Below are 21,048 nucleotides of genomic sequence, written 5' to 3' on the forward strand. Positions count from 1 at the left end.
AAAGGACCATAGTCTGCATTTTTATTGTCTGATTAAAACCATTCCATTTGGAAAGGATCAGATGTTGCAGAGGTCTCGATTGGAACTGCGCATACTCCACCATGTCGAATGTCGACACCATCAATCCCATCACACGCATTGCTGCGTGAATGGATACCCTTTGATTGTGTAGCAGCTCCTGAATCCTTGACTGAACTTTGGATATTTTGTTCAGAGGTAAAATTACTCTCTGAGGACCTGAATCCAAAAGAGCCCCCAAGTGAGTCATCCGTTGTGAGGAACCAAGGACGACTTTGTCCAATTTATGAGCCAACCATGTCTCTGCAAACAAGCTATTGTCTATTCCAGATGACACAGAAGCAATTCCTGAGCTTGAGCCAGGATTAATAAATCGTCGAGGTATAGAAAAATCCTTATCCCCTGCTGAAGGAGATAAGATGCCATTACCACCATAATTTTGTTGAATACTCTGGTAACTGTGGCCAAACTGAAAGTGTTGCTGTAGGATAGCAAACCTGAGATAGCGCTGAAGGGACAGTGCTATAGGAACATGTAGGTAAGCATCCTGGATATCCAGGGATACCATAAAATCCTCTGGCTCCATGGCTAAAATAATGTAACATAAAGTCTCCATATGAAACCGAGGCACACAAATGTACTTGTTCAGCACTATGAGATCGTCCAGAACGACCCATTTGGCTTCTGGACTAGAAACCGGTTGGAATAAAAACATTGTCCTTGTTGTGCAGGAGGAACTGGGATTATCACTCCTGACTGAAGCAACTTCTGAGCTGCCTCTTGCAAAGCCCTGGCCTTCGTTTCCACTGAAGATGGGCTGGAACAAAAATACCTTTGAGGAGGGTGTTTCTTGAAAACAAACGCATAACCGTGAGATGCTGCTTCTTGCACCCAGGCATCTGTGGTAGACTGCTGCAAGATCTGTGCAAACTGAAGAAGTCGGCCTCCCACCCTGGGGTCCCCGCACCATCAGGCTGATGGCTTATCTTCTAATTTGGAAGCCGGTCCTCCGGTAGCCCAATGCTTTTTTAGTCTTACCAGACTTGTCAGATTGAGACTGTTTGCCATAACCCTTTCCTTTTACTTGTCCTTTAGTCCAAAAGGGGAATTCTAGGCTTGGTGTGTGGAAGGAAACTATGCTTTCTTGGAATCTGCTTCTGACTCCGAAATGCTGTTTAATTTCTACCAAAAAGAATATCCCCAGTAAAAGGCAAGGACACCAGAACCTTCTTGTATTCTGAGTCAGCTTTCCATGGGGGTAATTCCAAGTTGATCGCAGCAGGAATTTTGTTAGCAGTTGGGCAAAACCATGTGCACTGCAGGGGAGGCAGATATAACATGTGCAAAAAGTGTTCAATTTGGTTGGGTTATTTTATTTCTGTGCAGGGTAAATACTGGCTGCTTTATTTTTACACTCCAAATTAGATTGCAGATTGAACACACCACACCCAAATCTAACTCTCTCTGCACATGTTATATCTGCCTCCCCTGCAGTGCACATGGTTTTGCCCAACTGCTAACAAAATTCCTGCTGCGATCAACTTGGAATTACCCCCCATGTACGTAGCCAAACCACTCTGCGAGCTGCTACTGCTGAGGCTGATGCCTGAGAGGCAATTGTACCAATATTCAAGGCTGCTTCTACCATAAAAATAGCTGCCTGTTTGATATGTACAGTATGGGAGTTTTGCTCTCTAGATGCCATTGAAAGATCATCCTCCAGTGCATCAACCCAGGCTGCCCCTGCTTTTGCCATCCATGCTGAAGCCACGGCTGGTCTTATGATTGCCCCAAGCAAAGTGAAAATGGATTTTAGAAAACCATCTATTTTCCTATCCGTGACATCATTTAATGATGTTGAAGGCAGAGGTAATGTAGATTTTCGCACCAATCGAATGACAATGCGTATCTACTTTGGGAGCCACCTCCCTTTTTAAACAGCCCCAGCAGGAAGAGGATAATTTGAATTCCATTTCTTTGGAATTCTAAACTTCTTACTGGGCGTAAACCCAGGCCTCTTGCATAATTTCCGTCAGCCATTCTGACCCAGGAAACTCAGTCCTAACTGTTTTGGAACGTTTAAACACAGGTGCCTTAGATTTTAACAAAGGCTCTGCTGCTTCCTCTAAGGATAGAATGGCTTTCATAGCACTAATTAGTCCAGGTTTGTCCACTAAGCTGAGGCCTTCCTCCTCATCTCTGTATGCAGACCCGGAGTGCGATGAGTCTTCATTCTCTGACGAGTCCTCATCTGAAACATGTGTAGACTGTGAAGATGTTATTTCATGTCTATGTGATTTACTTACCACCGGCCATTCGGCCTTTTTTTGTTGAGAGGCTGCCAATTCCTGTGCTGGATGTGATAAACCCCAGGTGGAATGTTGCATGTAGGGGTTAATAGGGTAACCTATCCCTGGTATCAAAGCTGGCACTATCCACTCAGCTATACTGGATAATGTCTGTGCAGAGGTAGCGCATGGGGGTTCAACTTGAACCTGTGCCAGCCTTGGATTATTTAAGAGGCTTTGGTGAAAGATAGAAAATGTTGCACTTAATCCATTTTGAACCAGATAATGCGAGGTTAACCCAGCTTTGCAAGACAAACATGAAATGAGTGTTGGTGCTGCTGTGGAGAGTGTATCCCCCTCACCCTTACCTCTCTTGGACATGATAAATAAATCACACACCTGTACAGTGTTAACTACACAATTTGTGACTAAAATCACTTTAAAAATTTGTTAAAGTGACATACAATCCGATCCCTCCCTGCTTGCACCAGCATTGAGGATCAGAATACACAGAAACTGACAGAAAATAGTAAAGTCAGCAATCACATTAGCAATCAGTAACAGGTTATACATTAGTATAATAAGCAATATGAGCACATATTCAACTACAGATACATTTCAAGTATGTAGGAGAAACATATTACTGCATTACTTTATATAGGAGTTTCAGTCGCACAGCGAAAGAAACAGCAGTAATAGTTTACAGACTCATATGCATCAGGCACTTAACCAACTATTCATACTCAAAAGGTAGATAGAGACTTAGGGCCTAATTCAGACCTGATCGCTAGCAGTCGATTTTTGCACTGCTGCGATTAGATAGTCGCCTCCTACAGGGGGAGTGTATTTTAGCTGTGCAAGTTTGTGAACGCATGTGTAGCAGAGCTGTACAAACAAATTATGTGCAGTCTATGCTCAGCGCAGGACTTACTCAGCCGCTGCGATCATTTCAGCCTGTCCGGGACCGGAATTGACGTCAGCATCCCTCCCTGCAAACGCTTGGACACGCCAGCGTTTTTCCAACCACTCCCTGAAAATGGTCAGTTGCCACCCAGAAACACCTTCTTCCTGTCAATCTCCTTGCGTACGCCCGTGCGATTGGACTCCTCGCAGAATGCCGTCGCAGGGCGCGATCTCTGTTGTTGCCATCCGTCACATCTGTGAATTGCGGTGCATATGCATGCACAATTCGTACCTGATCGCAGGCTGTGAGAAAACGCAGCCTAGCGATCAGGTCTGAATTACCCCCTTAGTGCTGTATCACTCGGCTCAGGAGAGTGGGATACAGGGAGACTTCACCCCACTTCCAGGATCGATCAATACGTTAGTGAGCGCTGAGTGGATCCAGACGCTATTAGTATACGCAATCGCCTCGTGAACTTACAGTGAACACAGCCGCCCAAGTGAACACTGACGCACCAGTCACACAGCCGCCTATGCTGCGACTGGGTCCTTTTAGATAAACAGCGTCTCAAGCGGAAGCAGGAACTCAGTCCATAGCGGGAAACTCAGAGGAAACTGGTCATGAACCGGGGGGAGGGACGACCATGGGAGAGTCTTACACCCAACTGCTGACATCAACCCTAGGGATCACGGCCTCATACTACCCCTGGAGCCTATGATCCCTGAGGCCTAGTGCTGGTGCACTCGAGGTGGCAGCCGCTTCAGCGACTGTTCGGTAGTCTTCATCCCAAAACAGTGCTGCTGTGTCTCGCGCTTCCCCTACTAAGCGGACCCGATTCCTTACTTTCTCCCCGTGCTTCGGCCAGAGCCTAGTAACGTCTGCTGGACTTGCTAGTACATCCTACACAGACGTCCACCAAAACAGCACTATACACATGGGTAAAGTGTTGTCGCGACCCGGCGGGGAGTTGTTGGAGCGACTGTTTCCAAGGTACGTATAAGATGCTTTATAGAAAGATCGCTCAAACATAGTAAGACTATACAAATAAAATAAAAAAGCTTATGGCTGCTAAAAACCAGCAGCCCATTGACCATGGTCCAGTTCCTGCCGCACCAAACATAGGGATGGGCCCGTTGCATGCTGGGAGGCCGAAAGCTTTGATAGTTTGGTGCCAATTTGCTGTCGCTACCTCATATTCCAATGTTATCCTGTGGATAATCTGTGGACCCTGCTGGAGAAAGAAAATGTAATCAATTGACAATGCATTCCAATCCCTTTATGCTATTGTCTTTTGGATTAAAATTTTAATGTTAAAACTTTTCCAGAAAAGAAAATGTGTTTTTTTTTCTGTTATGTTCCTCTTTTCTTGTGAAAAGTAAATTGTGCCTACCTGTCTTCCTTAGGGTCAGTTATGTTGTAGCGTATGGTTTTGCTTCTGAGTGTCCACATGTGTTATGATTGAAAGCCACTAGCACTAGCTTTGCCTATCACTTTAACCATAAATAATTTGATTTGGTTCTGCCAAACTTGTTTGCAGCGGTGCGATCGGGTCAGAACTGCACTGGCGCCGCAGTGCGCCGGCGCATACCAGACGGCCTAAGGCCGTCGGTGCTTAGCGATCGCCTCTGCCTGATTGATACGGCAGTGTTTGGCCGCCATTTTAGGGCCGTGGTCCGGCCAACACAGGCATGGGCGGACCGAATCGGCCGCGTGACGTCACACGCAGCCGCTGCAACCCAGGGCAGCGACGAGTAACTCCTGGCCAGCCGCAGGAGCTGCGCTGGCCGGGAGTTACTCTACAAGTACAAAAGCATCGTCGCTGTGCGAAGCTTTTGTACGTGTGTGGGAGGGGGAGGCGGCCTGATATGCGGGGGGACGAGCCCTGTGCGGGGCGTCTCCCCGCATGTCAGTGTAAAGGGGGGTACACACGGAGAGATCCGTGTTTAAAATCTAAGCAATCTGACTAAATTGCTTAGATTTTAAGCATGGATCTGTTTTGTGTATGCCCCCCAGCGATAGCGCATCGCTATCGCCGGTGCTAGATTGAGTCTGCATGCAGGCTCATTCTAGCGGGTCGCTCACTTCAGCGCTGTGTGAAGTGAGCGGCCCCCTGTCCGTCCCCCGCCTTGCTCACACATCTCTCCCCCCGCTCAGCACAGCGCAATGTGTGCTGAGCGGTCTATGTTAAGATCGCTCACCACACATCTCTACCGTCATTACCCCCCTTAAGTGATCGTAGTGATCGTAGCTGTGCTAATTTAAGCACAGGTACGATCAGGTCGGAATGACCCCCTATGTGTTTTTATTCTTTTTTGCAATTAAATAACTGAATACTGACCTTAAATGTCAGCTCTTGATGCAGAGTTTGGGTTGCAGTCCTTTGTATCAGAAACATCTATCCTTTAATGTGAAATTTGTCTCAGAAAATAGAGCTGTCCAGCAATGACTAGATTCAATCTTTATAGTTTAATAACATAATCATTGTATAGTCAGAAAACAACTTTGCATAGTTAGAATAACTCACAATTTGCCAGGAAAGTATATCCTTGCAGATATTAAAACTAGAGATGAGCGCCTGAAATTTTTCGGGTTTTGTGTTTTGGTTTTGGGTTCGGTTCCGCGGCCGTGTTTTGGGTTCGAACGCGTTTTGGCAAAACCTCACCGAATTATTTTTGTCGGATTCGGGTGTGTTTTGGATTCGGGTGTTTTTTTCAAAAAACCCTAAAAAACAGCTTAAATCATAGAATTTGGGGGTAATTTTGATCCCAAAGTATTATTAACCTCAAAAAACATAATTTACACTCATTTTCAGCCTATTCTGAACACATCACACCTCACAATATTATTTTTAGTCCTAAAATTTGCACCGAGGTCGCTGTGTGAGTAAGATAAGCGACCCTAGTGGCCGACACAAACACCGGGCCCATCTAGGAGTGGCACTGCAGTGTCACGCAGGATGTCCCTTCCAAAAAACCCTCCCCAAACAGCACATGACGCAAAGAAAAAAAGAGGCGCAATGAGGTAGCTGTGTGAGTAAGATTAGCGACCCTAGTGGCCGACACAAACACCGGGCCCATCTAGGAGTGGCACTGCAGTGTCACGCAGGATGTCCCTTCCAAAAAACCCTCCCCAAACAGCACATGACGCAAAGAAAAAAAGAGGCGCAATGAGGTAGCTGACTGTGTGAGAAAGATAAGCGACCCTAGTGGCCGACACAAACACCGGGCCCATCTAGGAGTGGCACTGCAGTGTCACGCAGGATGGCCCTTCCAAAAAACCCTCCCCAAACAGCACATGACGCAAAGAAAAAAAGAGGCGCAATGAGGTAGCTGACTGTGTGAGTAAGATTAGCGACCCTAGTGGCCGACACAAACACCGGGTACATCTAGGAGTGGCACTGCAGTGTCACGCAGGATGTCCCTTCCAAAAAACCCTCCCCAAACAGCACATGACGCAAAGAAAAAAAGAGGCGCAATGAGGTAGCTGTGTGAGTAAGATTAGCGACCCTAGTGGCCGACACAAACACCGGGCCCATCTAGGAGTGGCACTGCAGTGTCACGCAGGATGTCCCTTCCAAAAAACCCTCCCCAATCAGCACATGATGCAAAGAAAAAGAAAAGAAAAAAGAGGTGCAAGATGGAATTATCCTTGGGCCCTCCCACCCACCCTTATGTTGTATAAACAAAACAGGACATGCACACTTTAACCAACCCATCATTTCAGTGACAGGGTCTGCCACACGACTGTGACTGATATGACGGGTTGGTTTGGACCCCCCCCAAAAAAGAAGCAATTAATCTCTCCTTGCACAAACTGGCTCTACAGAGGCAAGATGTCCACCTCATCTTCACCCTCCGATATATCACCGTGTACATCCCCCTCCTCACAGATTATCAATTCGTCCCCACTGGAATCCACCATCTCAGCTCCCTGTGTACTTTGTGGAGGCAATTGCTGCTGGTCAATGTCTCCGCGGAGGAATTGATTATAATTCATTTTAATGAACATCATCTTCTCCACATTTTCTGGATGTAACCTCGTACGCCGATTGCTGACAAGGTGAGCGGCGGCACTAAACACTCTTTCGGAGTACACACTTGTGGGAGGGCAACTTAGGTAGAATAAAGCCAGTTTGTGCAAGGGCCTCCAAATTGCCTCTTTTTCCTGCCAGTATAAGTACGGACTGTGTGACGTGCCTACTTGGATGCGGTCACTCATATAATCCTCCACCATTCTATCAATGTTGAGAGAATCATATGCAGTGACAGTAGACGACATGTCCGTAATCGTTGTCAGGTCCTTCAGTCCGGACCAGATGTCAGCATCAGCAGTCGCTCCAGACTGCCCTGCATCACCGCCAGCGGGTGGGCTCGGAATTCTGAGCCTTTTCCTCGCACCCCCAGTTGCGGGAGAATGTGAAGGAGGAGATGTTGACAGGTCGCGTTCCGCTTGACTTGACAATTTTGTCACCAGCAGGTCTTTCAACCCCAGCAGACCTGTGTCTGCCGGAAAGAGAGATCCAAGGTAGGCTTTAAATCTAGGATCGAGCACGGTGGCCAAAATGTAGTGCTCTGATTTCAACAGATTGACCACCCGTGAATCCTTGTTAAGCGAATTAAGGGCTGCATCCACAAGTCCCACATGCCTAGCGGAATCGCTCCGTGTTAGCTCCTTCTTCAATGCCTCCAGCTTCTTCTGCAAAAGCCTGATGAGGGGAATGACCTGACTCAGGCTGGCAGTGTCTGAACTGACTTCACGTGTGGCAAGTTCAAAGGGCATCAGAACCTTGCACAACGTTGAAATCATTCTCCACTGCACTTGAGACAGGTGCATTCCACCTACTATATCGTGCTCAATTGTATAGGTTTGAATGGCCTTTTGCTGCTCCTCCAACCTCTGAAGCATATAGAGGGTTGAATTCCACCTCGTTACCACTTCTTGCTTCAGATGATGGCAGGGCAGGTTCAGTAGTTTTTGGTGGTGCTCCAGTTTTCTGTACGTGGTGCCTGTACGCCGAAAGTGTCCCGCAATTCTTCTGGCCACCGACAGCATCTCTTGCACGCCCCTGTCGTTTTTTAAAAAATTCTGCACCACCAAATTCAAGGTATGTGCAAAACATGGGACGTGCTGGAATTGGCCCAGATTTAATGCACACACAATATTGCTGGCGTTGTCCGATGCCACAAATCCACAGGAGAGTCCAATTGGGGTAAGCCATTCCGCGATGATCTTCCTCAGTTGCCGTAAGAGGTTTTCAGCTGTGTGCGTATTCTGGAAAGCGGTGATACAAAGCGTAGCCTGCCTAGGAAAGAGTTGGCGTTTGCGAGATGCTGCTACTGGTGCCGCCGCTGCTGTTCTTGCGGCGGGAGTCCATACATCTACCCAGTGGGCTGTCACAGTCATATAGTCCTGACCCTGCCCTGCTCCACTTGTCCACATGTCCGTGGTTAAGTGGACATTGGGTACAGCTGCATTTTTTAGGACACTGGTGACTCTTTTTCTGAGGTCTGTGTACATTTTCGGTATCGCCTGCCTAGAGAAATGGAACCTAGATGGTATTTGGTACCGGGGACACAGTACCTCCAACAAGTCTCTAGTTGGCTCTGCAGTAATGATGGATACCGGAACCACGTTTCTCACCACCAAGGCCTCAGTTATCCGCTTTGCAGTAGGATGACTGCTGTGATATTTCATCTTCCTCGCAAAGGACTGTTGAACAGTCAATTGCTTACTGGAAGTAGTACAAGTGGGCTTACGACTTCCCCTCTGGGATGACCATCGACTCCCAGCGGCAACAACAGCAGCGCCAGCAGCAGTAGGCGTTACACGCAAGGATGCATCGGAGGAATCCCAGGCAGGAGAGGACTCGTCAGACTTGCCAGTGACATGGCCTGCAGGACTATTGGCATTCCTGGGGAAGGAGGAAATTGACACTGAGGGAGTTGGTGGGGTGGTTTGCGTGAGCTTGGTTACAAGAGGAAGGGATTTACTGGTCAGTGGACTGCTTCCGCTGTCACCCAAAGTTTTTGAACTTGTCACTGACTTATTATGAATGCGCTGCAGGTGACGTATAAGGGAGGATGTTCCGAGGTGGTTAACGTCCTTACCCCTACTTATTACAGCTTGACAAAGGGAACACACGGCTTGACACCTGTTGTCCGCATTTCTGGTGAAATACCTCCACACCGAAGAGCTGATTTTTTTGGTATTTTCACCTGGCATGTCAACGGCCATATTCCTCCCACGGACAACAGGTGTCTCCCCGGGTGCCTGACTTAAACAAACCACCTCACCATCAGAATCCTCCTGGTCAATTTCCTCCCCAGCGCCAGCAACACCCATATCCTCCTCATCCTGGTGTACTTCAACACTGACATCTTCAATCTGACTATCAGGAACTGGACTGCGGGTGCTCCTTCCAGCACTTGCAGGGGGCGTGCAAATGGTGGAAGGCGCATGCTCTTCACCTCCAGTGTTGGGAAGGTCAGGCATCGCAACCGACACAATTGGACTCTCCTTGTGGATTTGGGATTTCGAAGAACGCACAGTTCTTTGCGGTGCTTTTGCCAGCTTGAGTCTTTTCAGTTTTCTAGCGAGAGGCTGAGTGCTTCCATCCTCATGTGAAGCTGAACCACTAGCCATGAACATAGGCCAGGGCCTCAGCCGTTCCTTGCCACTCCGTGTGGTAAATGGCATATTGGCAAGTTTACGCTTCTCCTCCGACAATTTTATTTTAGGTTTTGGAGTCCTTTTTTTTCTGATATTTGGTGTTTTGGATTTGACATGCTCTGTACTATGACATTGGGCATCGGCCTTGGCAGACGACGTTGCTGGCATTTCATCGTCTCGGCCATGACTAGTGGCAGCAGCTTCAGCACGAGGTGGAAGTGGATCTTGATCTTTCCCTAATTTTGGAACCTCAACTTTTTTGTTCTCCATATTTTATAGGCAGAACTAAAAGGCACCTCAGGTAAACAATGGAGATGGATGGATTGGATACTAGTATTGGATACCTGCCGACTGCCGACACAGAGGTAGCCACAGCCGTGAACTACCGCACTGTACACTGGTTGATAAAGAGATAGTAGTATACTCGTAACAACTAGTATGACACTATGACGACGGTATAAAGAATGAAAAAAAAACCACGGTTAGGTGGTATATATTATAATAATAATACAATTATGGATGGACGGACTGCCTGCCGACTGCCGACACAGAGGTAGCCACAGCCGTGAACTACCGCACTGTACACTGGTTGATAAAGAGATAGTAGTATACTCGTAACAACTAGTATGACACTATGACGGTATAAAGAATGAAAAAAAAACCACGGTTAGGTGGTATATATTATAATAATAATACAATTATGGATGGACGGACTGCCTGCCGACTGCCGACACAGAGGTAGCCACAGCCGTGAACTACCGCACTGTACACTGGTTGATAAAGAGATAGTAGTATACTCGTAACAACTAGTATGACACTATGACGACGGTATAAAGAATGAAAAAAAAACCACGGTTAGGTGGTATATATTATAATAATAATACAATTATGGATGGACGGACTGCCTGCCGACTGCCGACACAGAGGTAGCCACAGCCGTGAACTACCGCACTGTACACTGGTTGATAAAGAGATAGTAGTATACTCGTAACAACTAGTATGACACTATGACGACGGTATAAAGAATGAAAAAAAAACCACGGTTAGGTGGTATATATTATAATAATAATACAATTATGGATGGACGGACTGCCTGCCGACTGCCGACACAGAGGTAGCCACAGCCGTGAACTACCGCACTGTACACTGGTTGATAAAGAGATAGTAGTATACTCGTAACAACTAGTATGACACTATGACGACGGTATAAAGAATGAAAAAAAAACCACGGTTAGGTGGTATATATTATAATAATAATACAATTATGGATGGACGGACTGCCTGCCGACTGCCGACACAGAGGTAGCCACAGCCGTGAACTACCGCACTGTACACTGGTTGATAAAGAGATAGTAGTATACTCGTAACAACTAGTATGACACTATGACGACGGTATAAAGAATGAAAAAAAAACCACGGTTAGGTGGTATATATTATAATAATAATACAATTATGGATGGACGGACTGCCTGCCGACTGCCGACACAGAGGTAGCCACAGCCGTGAACTACCGCACTGTACACTGGTTGATAAAGAGATAGTAGTATACTCGTAACAACTAGTATGACACTATGACGGTATAAAGAATGAAAAAAAAACCACGGTTAGGTGGTATATATTATAATAATAATACAATTATGGATGGACGGACTGCCTGCCGACTGCCGACACAGAGGTAGCCACAGCCGTGAACTACCGCACTGTACACTGGTTGATAAAGAGATAGTAGTATACTCGTAACAACTAGTATGACACTATGACGACGGTATAAAGAATGAAAAAAAAACCACGGTTAGGTGGTATATATTATAATAATAATACAATTATGGATGGACGGACTGCCTGCCGACTGCCGACACAGAGGTAGCCACAGCCGTGAACTACCGCACTGTACACTGGTTGATAAAGAGATAGTAGTATACTCGTAACAACTAGTATGACACTATGACGACGGTATAAAGAAAGAAAAAAAAATACCACGGTTAGGTGGTATATATTGTAATACAATTATGGATGGACGGACTGCCTGCCGAGTTCCGACTGCCGACACAGAGGTAGCCACAGCCGTGAACTACCGCACTGTACTGTGTCTGCTGCTAATATAGACTGGTTGATAAAGAGATAGTATACAATACATACAACAATATACTACTATACTGGTGGTCAGGCACTGGTCACCACTAGTCACACTGGCAGTGGCACTCCTGCAGCAAAAGTGTGCACTGTTTAATTTTAAATTAATATAATATTATGTACTCCTGGGGGCTCCTGCTATAACAACCTGCAGTGCTCCCCAGTCTCCCCCACAATTATTATAAGCTTTGCCTTTTATACATTGATGTGCAGCACACTGGGCTGAGCTGAGTGCACACAGACTGAGTCACACTGTGTGACTGGCTGCTGCTGTGTATCGTTTTTTTTCAGGCAGAGAACGGATATAGCAGAGAACGGATATATTAAAATAAATAAAAGTTAGTAACAACAACTGCACTGGTCACTGTGGTAAACTCTGTCTGACTCTGCACAATCTCTCTCTCTCTTCTAATCTAATTTCTAATGGAGAGGACGCCAGCCACGTCCTCTCCCTATCAATCTCAATGCACGTGTGAAAATGGCGGCGACGCGCGGCTCCTTATATAGAATCCGAGTCTCGCGATAGAATCCGAGCCTCGCGAGAATCCGACAGCGTCATGATGACGTTCGGGCGCGCTCGGGTTAACCGAGCAAGGCGGGAGGATCCGAGTCTGCTCGGACCCGTGAAAAAAACATGAAGTTCGTGCGGGTTCGGTTTCAGAGAAACCGAACCCGCTCATCTCTAATTAAAACATCTAAAATTGACTCTGGCTTTTGACATGGGCATTTCAACTACCAAGTGCTTTTGATGCGTTTCACAAGCTAACTGCCTGCTTCATCAGAAATATAACAATGTGGAGTTGTGCTACCCAGGGCCCTTTTTCCTAGGGGTGAAACATACAGCCGCCACCATCTATGTCCTATAGCCTTGAAATAATTGACTTAATGGTAAGTAGAAAAATCCTCTTACTGTGTTTGTATGCGCCATTTCTGCTAATGAGTAGCCCTCTGGTAAATAAAGTTTCTTAACCATGCAGGTTCATTATTAGGCACCTTTTTAACTTTAAAATATTTTTTTGTTTAAGGATTACATGCAGAACCTTTGATGTTTCAGATCCAAAGGTAAACATTATATGTAAATATTTCTAAATGATTGTGATTATACACTGGCATTGTGTGCTGTGTAACAACACTGGAGGGGGGATGTAATAGTCTGTGAGATGCAGGCATCTGCAAGATTCCAGCAATCTACCCATTTAATTAAAGCATCACTAATTTAAGTGACAAAGCTAGAATGGTGTTCCTTTTTAAATTATTGCCACTTTAAAAATAAGCAGCTTGCTGGAATCTCGCTGATGACTGCTTTTGCGTTTATCCTCCACTAGGGGGCGCAAGGGAGAACTCTTGGTATAGCCTGGAGAGGAGAGTCTGGGCACCAAATAGTTATTTTGTTTCCACCAGCCCAGGACTCCCTCTCCTATACCCCGCTCACCAGCCCTAGGCAGGCCAGTTTAAGTTTGGTGCCAGCAGGGGCAGGTAGCATTTTGGGGGGGGGGGGGGGGGGGCTGCTTTTTGTGCCCCCCCTCCCTCCTACCCCCATGTTTTATATTCCATTTCATTTCTGTTGTTTTCATTTTTGTTTTACTGAGAGGCAGTAAAAGGTGTCCTATAGGACTCCCTTATTGCCACTCTAATGATTCCAGTACCGGTGGGTAGATGACTTCCGCCATGGACCCTGGGAGAAGACTGCACGCAAATCTCCTACAGCCACACCCGGCAGTATTGGGGACAGGTAAGCGCAGCTCCCTGCTGGCAGCTGATCACTGCCGATGTGGAGACCACCAGTGGTGCCGGTTATGAGGGATCATGTTATCACCGCTCCACTTACTAGAAGACTTGGGCACCTTTTGAATGGGACACTGTTTCGGTGTTGGCCATTGACCTGCGGTCCACACCATTTATACTCCTTAGATATACTCCTCCTTTCTCTCCACCTCATGTTAGATGCTGTGCAGCCATTTTAACAGCATTGCTACCACAGCACTGCACCAGGAGATAGCTTTGGCTCCTGTCTCCCCATATACCTCATGCCTAGTGACCAGTTTATATTTATAGGTCCCAGGGCTGTTTGTAGCCAATTTGGCTCCCAGTGCGAGATTTTAAAATGGATTGTTGAGCAGCATTTGCCCACTATTTTCTGTGCATTGATTGGTTCTGTGTGCATGAGAGTAGTGTTCAGTACTTTTTGCCTGTGCGTACCCTGCCACTCTTGCACTCCATACACACCACTGCTTCTTATTTTGTATGTGGGGACACCCTTGGATTGCATTTACAAAGTCTATCAAGAACAAAGCTCCCATTGAGGTGGGTGCTCCTGTACTGCACACTTGTAGAGCCTGTGTTAACATGCTTTCTCCCCAGGACCCAGACAACAATGGCCTTTGTGTCTGTTGCATCCCGGTTACACTGCTGGAGAGACTCCTTCAGCAGCGGTGGCCAGTCAGGAACCGGCATGGGCTTCAATGTTGACGCAGGTAATGTCTCAATTAGTAAACCAACTTACAGCTCCTGGGTCAGCTTCCCGGTGCTAGTCTAGCTGCAAGTGCGCTCCCAGTTACCAACATTTTGCCTGCTCAGACTGCCCAGCTGTCTATCGCAAAGTCACGATGGATGCTGTAGTTTACACAGTCCACGCAGTGGTTGGCGCAGGTTTCAGCATCATTTCAGCAGATGGTAGACAGGGATAGTACATCCAAGCACAGGCCTTCCAGAAGAGAGAGCCATACGCCCCTATCTGGTAGCGGTTCAGACTCTGAGTTTTCCTCTGAGCACGAGGCTAGCGTTTCAGTCACATCTGATGTGGAGAATTCATCTGTGCCTGAGGATTCCATGTCACATGTTGATGTCGAGTCGCTGATCAGGGCAATTAGATCAGTTCTTCAGGTCAAGTACTCCAAACAGACTACTCAGTCCAACGGTGTCATATTCAAGCACCAGAAGAGGGTGACGACTTTCTTATATTCATCGGGGCAGTTGGAGGACCTCCTTGCAGAGGCATGGGCTTGCCCTAATAGGTGCTACCAGTTGTCTAAGCGCATTGTGTCCTTCTGCCCGCTACCTACTGCATAATGATGTTGATCTTCTAAACTTGCTATTCTGAATACGGCTTCTCTTAGGGATCCTATAGATAGGAAGCTAGAGAACTTTCTAAAGACAGCCTATACCAATGCATGTGCTATTGCATGTACAGCCCTGTGGTCAGATTGGATGGCTAAGGCCATCGGCCACTGGTCAGATGAACTAGAGGACAGTCTCAGATCCGATACTAGCAGAAAAGAGTTATTGTCTCTAGTGAGGCACACTAAGAAGATGTGCTCCTACCTAGATTAGGCACCCCTTGACACATGGGTCTTAACCTTTAAGGTGTTGGTGTCTACTGTGGCAGCCAGTAGAGCCCTCTGGCTGTGTTCCTGGCAAGCTGACATATTCTAAGAAACGTTAGAGGTATCCCTATATTCAGGAGACATCCTCTTTGGTCAGGAGTTGGACAGGATTGTTGTTACGGTGGCAGTGCCCAAGACGGCCTTCCTTTCTTCGGCAGCAACTCCCTGGACCAGGACGTCGTCTGTTTTTCATTTCTTTTGTCCACAGAGAAAGGCCAGAGGTCAGACATCTTCTAGATTCCAGGGTTCCTCCTCCAAGTTATATAAGCCCCAAGGTTAGCAGTCTTAGTCCACCAGACAACCCGCTCCCAAGCCTGCCGACAAGCCTGCTGCATGATGCGTGCAGACGTAGTCTCTCAGGGGTATGCACTGACTTTTCAGGAGCATCTCCCAGCATGGTTCTTTTCCACCGGATTTCCAGCAGATACAGGAAAAGCAAGAGCTCTTAACTAGTCCTTTTCAGCCCATCCTCAATGTGAAGAAGCTGAACAGTTATCTGTGGATTCCCAAATTCTGCATCTCTTCACTCCATTATCCTGGCCGTGGAACCAGGGGATTTTACAGCATCATTGGGCATCCAGGATGCCTAATTATCAGGGTGGCTCTTGACATGTCCCCATCTGAGTCAGCCACCAGCACTTCCTCAGATTTGCGGTGGGGTCCGATCACTATCAATTTTAGGCTTAAACCATTTGGACTGTCCACAGCTCCTCATGCTTTCACGAATGTCATGACAGTTATGGCAGCGCACCTTTGTCACAGGGCATCAGAATCTTGCCTTATCTGTATGACCTTCTTCTTATGGCCAAGTCTCCGGATGTCCTGACAGACCGCATTCGTCTGATGGTGGTTCTTCTACAGTCACGGGTATATGATCAATTGGCGAAAATCTACATTGACGCATTCTCCTGAGATGTTGCACTTAGGAGCTCTGCTGGATTCCAGGGTTCAGCTGGACTTTCGGCAGACAAGATTAAGACTTTGCAATCCAAGATTTGCACATTCTTCAGTCATTGACGATTGTCGATCCACTCCTGCATGCAGATCCTGTATTCCTTGGTCTCCACCTTCGACATGTGGAGTATGCCCAGTTTCAGGCTAGTCCTCTTAAACTGGAAATTCTAGCCAGGTGGAACAAGTCCCATCTGCACCTCAAGGCGCATACATCATTCTCTCGCAAGAGGTTTGTCACTCCCTCTTGTGGTGGCTATACTGGTCCGACCTGAATGGGGGCCGCCCCTTTTAGATCTAGGACTGGGTTCTGCTCACCACAGAGGAGACTTCTGGGGAAGGGGGAGTTGTCTTTTCAGCAGATGTTCCAGGGATAGTGGACAGCTCAGGAGAGCCAGATATCCATCAAGGTCCTGGAACTCAGGGCTATTTTCTTAGCTCTGCCTCTTCTTCTGGAGCGTTCGGTCAAGGTGCAGTCGGACAATTTGACAGCCATCACTTACATAAACTACTATGGGCTCACTCGCAGTCACAGGGCCATGAAGCCTCCCTTCAATCCCGGCGTCCAATATTGGGAAGTGTACTTCACTTGGGCGAGTGGGGTCTACATCCAGATGCCTTCCAGTTGCTGGTGCACAGTTGGGGCGTACCAGACATAGATATGACCGCGTTTCAACATATCCACCAGATGCCGAGGTACTGTTCCTGCACCAGGGATCTCGGAGCTCTCCAGGTAGAAGCTCTGGTGGTGCTGTGGGTGTTCCCAGACATCTACATCAGTCCTCCAATCTCTATGATCCAGCATGTCCTCTGCAAGTTCAAATCAGAAGGCAACATGGTGATCCTGGTGGCTTCGGATTGGCTCAGGGCAGTACGGATGGTGTAATGGTTAGCATTACTGCCTCACAGCACTGAGGTCATGGGTTCAATTCCCACCATGGCCTTAACTGTGTGGAGTTTGTATACTCTCCCCGTACTTGCGTGGGTTTCCTCCGGGTACTCTGGTTTCCTCCCACAATCCAAAAATATACTGGTAGGTTAATTGGCTTCCAACAAAAATTTTTTTACCCCTAGTGTCAAAGTGTGTGCGTGTACATGTGGTGGGGGATATAGACTGTAAGCTTCACTGGGGCAGGGACTGATGTGAATGGCCAAATATTCTCTCTGTAAAAGTTCTGCAGAATATGTGTGCGCTATATAAATAACTGGTAATAATAATAATTGGCTCTTCTGGGCCTCTCCATCGGCGTTCCTCTGTGTCTGCCTTTATGGCCATACGTTCTGTCTCACGGCCTGTGCTTCCATCTTGATCTGGACTGTCTTGCTTTGACGTGGTGGCTCTTGAAACATCCATCCTGAGAACTAAGGGGTTTACTAGGAGAGTCATCCACATCATGCTTACAGTCTGGAAGCCTTCTTCTGCTCAGATTTATCACTGAGTTTGGCGGATCTATTTTGTGTGGTGTTCGGCCAGAGATTTCAACCCCAGGTTTCTCTTACGGCCTAGAGGATGCTGGGGCCCATATTAGTACCATGGGGTATAGACTGGTCCGCCAGGAGCCATGGGCACTTTAAGACTTTGATAGTGTGGGCTGGCTCCTCCCTCTATGCCCCTCCTACCAGACTCAGTTTAGAAAATGTACCCAGTGGAGCCGGTCACAACTAGGGGATCTCCTAGAGCTTTTTTGGTTTTATTGTTTTTTTTTAAGATGTTAGGCACAGGGAGGCTGCTGGCAACAGCCTTCCTGCTTCGTGGGACTTAGGGGGGAGAGTAGTGCCCAACCCTCAGAGGTTAATGGCCACTATCTCCGCTGACAGGACTTTAAGCTCCTGAAGGTGATGATCGTTAGCCCACGAGGCGACAGCTCACTCCCGCAGCTTGCCGCCACCCCTTATCAGAGCCAGAAGATCGCAGTGGTGAGTGTGACACCGGTGACCCGGCAAGCGGGTAGCCGGTGTGACTGGCGGCAACAGGGTGGGAGCTGACTGGCGGCAACAGGGTGGGAGCTCAGTACTGCCACTACACTCTGGAAGGCTCATTGGTACGTCAGGTGTGGCGCTGTGAGGTGCGCCCTGGGCCAGCGCAGATACCCTCAAAACCGGTCATTTCTACTATTAGGGGCGTTAGTTCTGCTGCTAGTTTATAATACCTCAGGCCAGCATAATTCAGTAAAGTGCGGGAAGATGTGCCATGTTTGGGGGTGGAGCTTCTCTCAGAGGGGACCCAGCAGCTCACCAGCGCCATTTTCTTCCTGCAGTTCATCACTGAGAGACGCCGACAAGGAGCACTGACCTTCCACACGATTCCCGCTATCCTGTGTGGTACCAGGGGGTTGTAGAAGGGGTGGGGGAAACTGTATTTTACTGTGTAATCTGTTAAGGGGACACAGTCAGCGCCAGGCAGTTATTCTGTCACTGCATACTGGGGCGCTGTGTGTGCTGGCTCCAATCTCTGTGTTTCTCTGAAGGTACTTGGGGGAAACTGTGTGTGTGTGTGTGTGTGTGTGTGTGTGTGTGTGTGTGTGTGCGCGAATCCATTCCATGTACTCAGGAATGTAATATTTTGTCTCAGCCTTCCGAATCCGAGCCCCAGTGGGTGGCTTATATTAAGGGCATGATATCCCATATTTCCACTAAGATTGCACATTATGAGAATGAATCACAGATTTTAAAACAATCTGTGGAGGTTTTGTCTGGTTCTGTCCCCACTACCTTAAAATCTTCCAAGGAACGTGTGCTTGCTCAGATTATGAGAGTCGACACGGACACCAACTCTGACACGGCAGAGGGTGATGCGGATATGCGGGGGGTGGGGGAGGCTTCCCTGGCAAGAGGGGTGCAACTCATGATTGAGGCCATTAGGGATGTGTTACACATTACTGACAAACCTCCAGAACAGGTAGAGGAGGCTTACTTTACAGACAATAAGAAAGTCTCCCTGACCTTCCCAGCGTCTAAGGAATTAAACGCCTTATTTGAAAAATCCTGGGAAAATCCAGAGAAAAAATTCCAGATCCCAAAGAGGGTTCTTGTGGATTTTCCTTTCCCTGAGGATGATAGGAAAAAGTGGGAAAACCCACCTGTAGTAGACGCCTCTGTATCTAGACTATCTAAAAAGGTGGTTTTACCTGTCCCTGGGTCTACCGCTTTGAAAGAACCGGCTGACCACAAAATTTAAACTACACTCAAATCCATATACACTGCTTCAGGAATGGTGTTAAGGCACACTATTGCCTGTGCATGGATTCCTAAAGCCATAGTAAAGTGTTCAGGCACATTACTAGAGGACTTAGATTCTATGGATAGAAGTGACATTGATTTGTTTTTACGTAACATACCAGGATTCTGCGGGTTTCATGGTGGAGGCCATGAAGGTCCTGGGAAATCTGACTGCAAGGACATCGTCCATGGCTGTTTCTGCACGCAGGGGTCTCTGGCTACACCAATGGTCTGCAGACGCGGAATCCAGGAGAAGTGTGGAGAACCTACCCTTCACAGGTCATGCTCTATTTGGGGAGGCACTGGATGCGTGGATCTCCACGGCAACCGCTGGTAAGTCAACTTTTCTTCCCTCAGCCACTCAGACGACGAAGAAACCCTTTTCTATGTCTTCTGTGCAGTCTTTACGGTCTGCCAAAGCTAAAAAGTCCAAGACTCCTACCACTTTCTTCAGTGGTGGGCGAGCAAAATAAAAACAAACGGCAACTGCAGGTTCCCAAGACCAGAAACCTGCCTCTGTGTCCTCAAAATCCTCAGCATGACGGTGGACCTCCCTGCGTTGAGAACGGGCAGGTGGGAGCGAGGCTCAGATGTTTTATTCACGTCTGGGTGTCGTCCGGTCTGGATCCCTGGCTACTGGATATTGTGTCCCAGGGGCACAGACTGGAGTTTCTGTAACTCCCACCCCACAGGTTCTTCAAATCAGGCCTGCCAGCTTTGCTGACAGGGCTTTCCTTCAGGACGCCATTCACAAATTGGAAAGGTCAGATGTAATTGTTCCTGTTCCACCTCATCTGGTAAACCAGGGTTACTCTTTAAACCTGTTTGTGGTACCGAAACCGGATGCTTCGGTCTGGCCGATTTTGAACCTAAAGTCGCTATACCCTTATCTAAGGGAATTCAAGTTCAAAATGGAGTCTCTGAGAGCGGTGATCTCAGGGCTGGAGGAGGGAGAGTTTCTGGTGTCGTTGGACATCGATGCGTACCTCCATATTCCAGTTTGGCCGCCACACCAATCTTATCTCAGATTTGCACTGTTGGACTGTCACTGTCAGTTCCAGGCACTGCCGTTCGGCCTCTCCACAGCACCGAGGGTGTTTACCAAGGTAATGGCAGATATGATGATTCTCCTCCGCAGGCAGTGGGTGAATATAATTCCTTACCTAGATGATCTGCTGATAAAGGCATCTTCCAGAGAGAGGTTGTTGCAGTCCATTGCTCTCGCGACTCGACTGCTCAGGTAACATGGATGGATCCTGAATCTTCCAAAATCACATTTGGAGCCGACAAGGAGATTGTCTTTCCTGGGGATGATCCTCGACACGGAAGTGCAGAGGGTAGAAAAAGCGTTGGTGATCCAAAGTATGGTCCGGGATGTCTTGAAGACTACCCGGGTATCGGTTCATCAGTGCATTCGCCTTCTGGGGAAGATGGTTGCCTCCTGTCACACGCCAGGGGCAGCTGCCACCATGCTTACCCCTGC

At 47.5% G+C, this 21,048-nt stretch overlaps 1 protein-coding gene across 8 annotated transcripts in view; it reads left to right on the forward strand.

Moving 5' to 3' along the window:
• The window catches only part of ODR4 (odr-4 GPCR localization factor homolog), a 370,494-nt gene that overhangs the window by 172,772 nt on the left and 176,674 nt on the right, over window positions 1–21,048 (forward strand). For 7 of the 8 annotated variants that reach the window (XM_063940235.1, XM_063940234.1, XM_063940236.1 and 4 more), the window contains exon 6: window positions 13,038–13,074. The exons of the other annotated variant lie outside the window; for it this stretch is intronic. In XM_063940235.1, coding sequence (XP_063796305.1) covers window positions 13,038–13,074 — 37 coding nt within the window. The remainder of the gene's footprint in view (window positions 1–13,037; window positions 13,075–21,048) is intronic. 8 annotated transcript variants of the gene reach the window in all.

The sequence above is a fragment of the Pseudophryne corroboree genome, chromosome 9 (genome assembly GCF_028390025.1).
Source record: "Pseudophryne corroboree isolate aPseCor3 chromosome 9, aPseCor3.hap2, whole genome shotgun sequence".
Lineage (NCBI taxonomy): Eukaryota > Metazoa > Chordata > Amphibia > Anura > Myobatrachidae > Pseudophryne > Pseudophryne corroboree.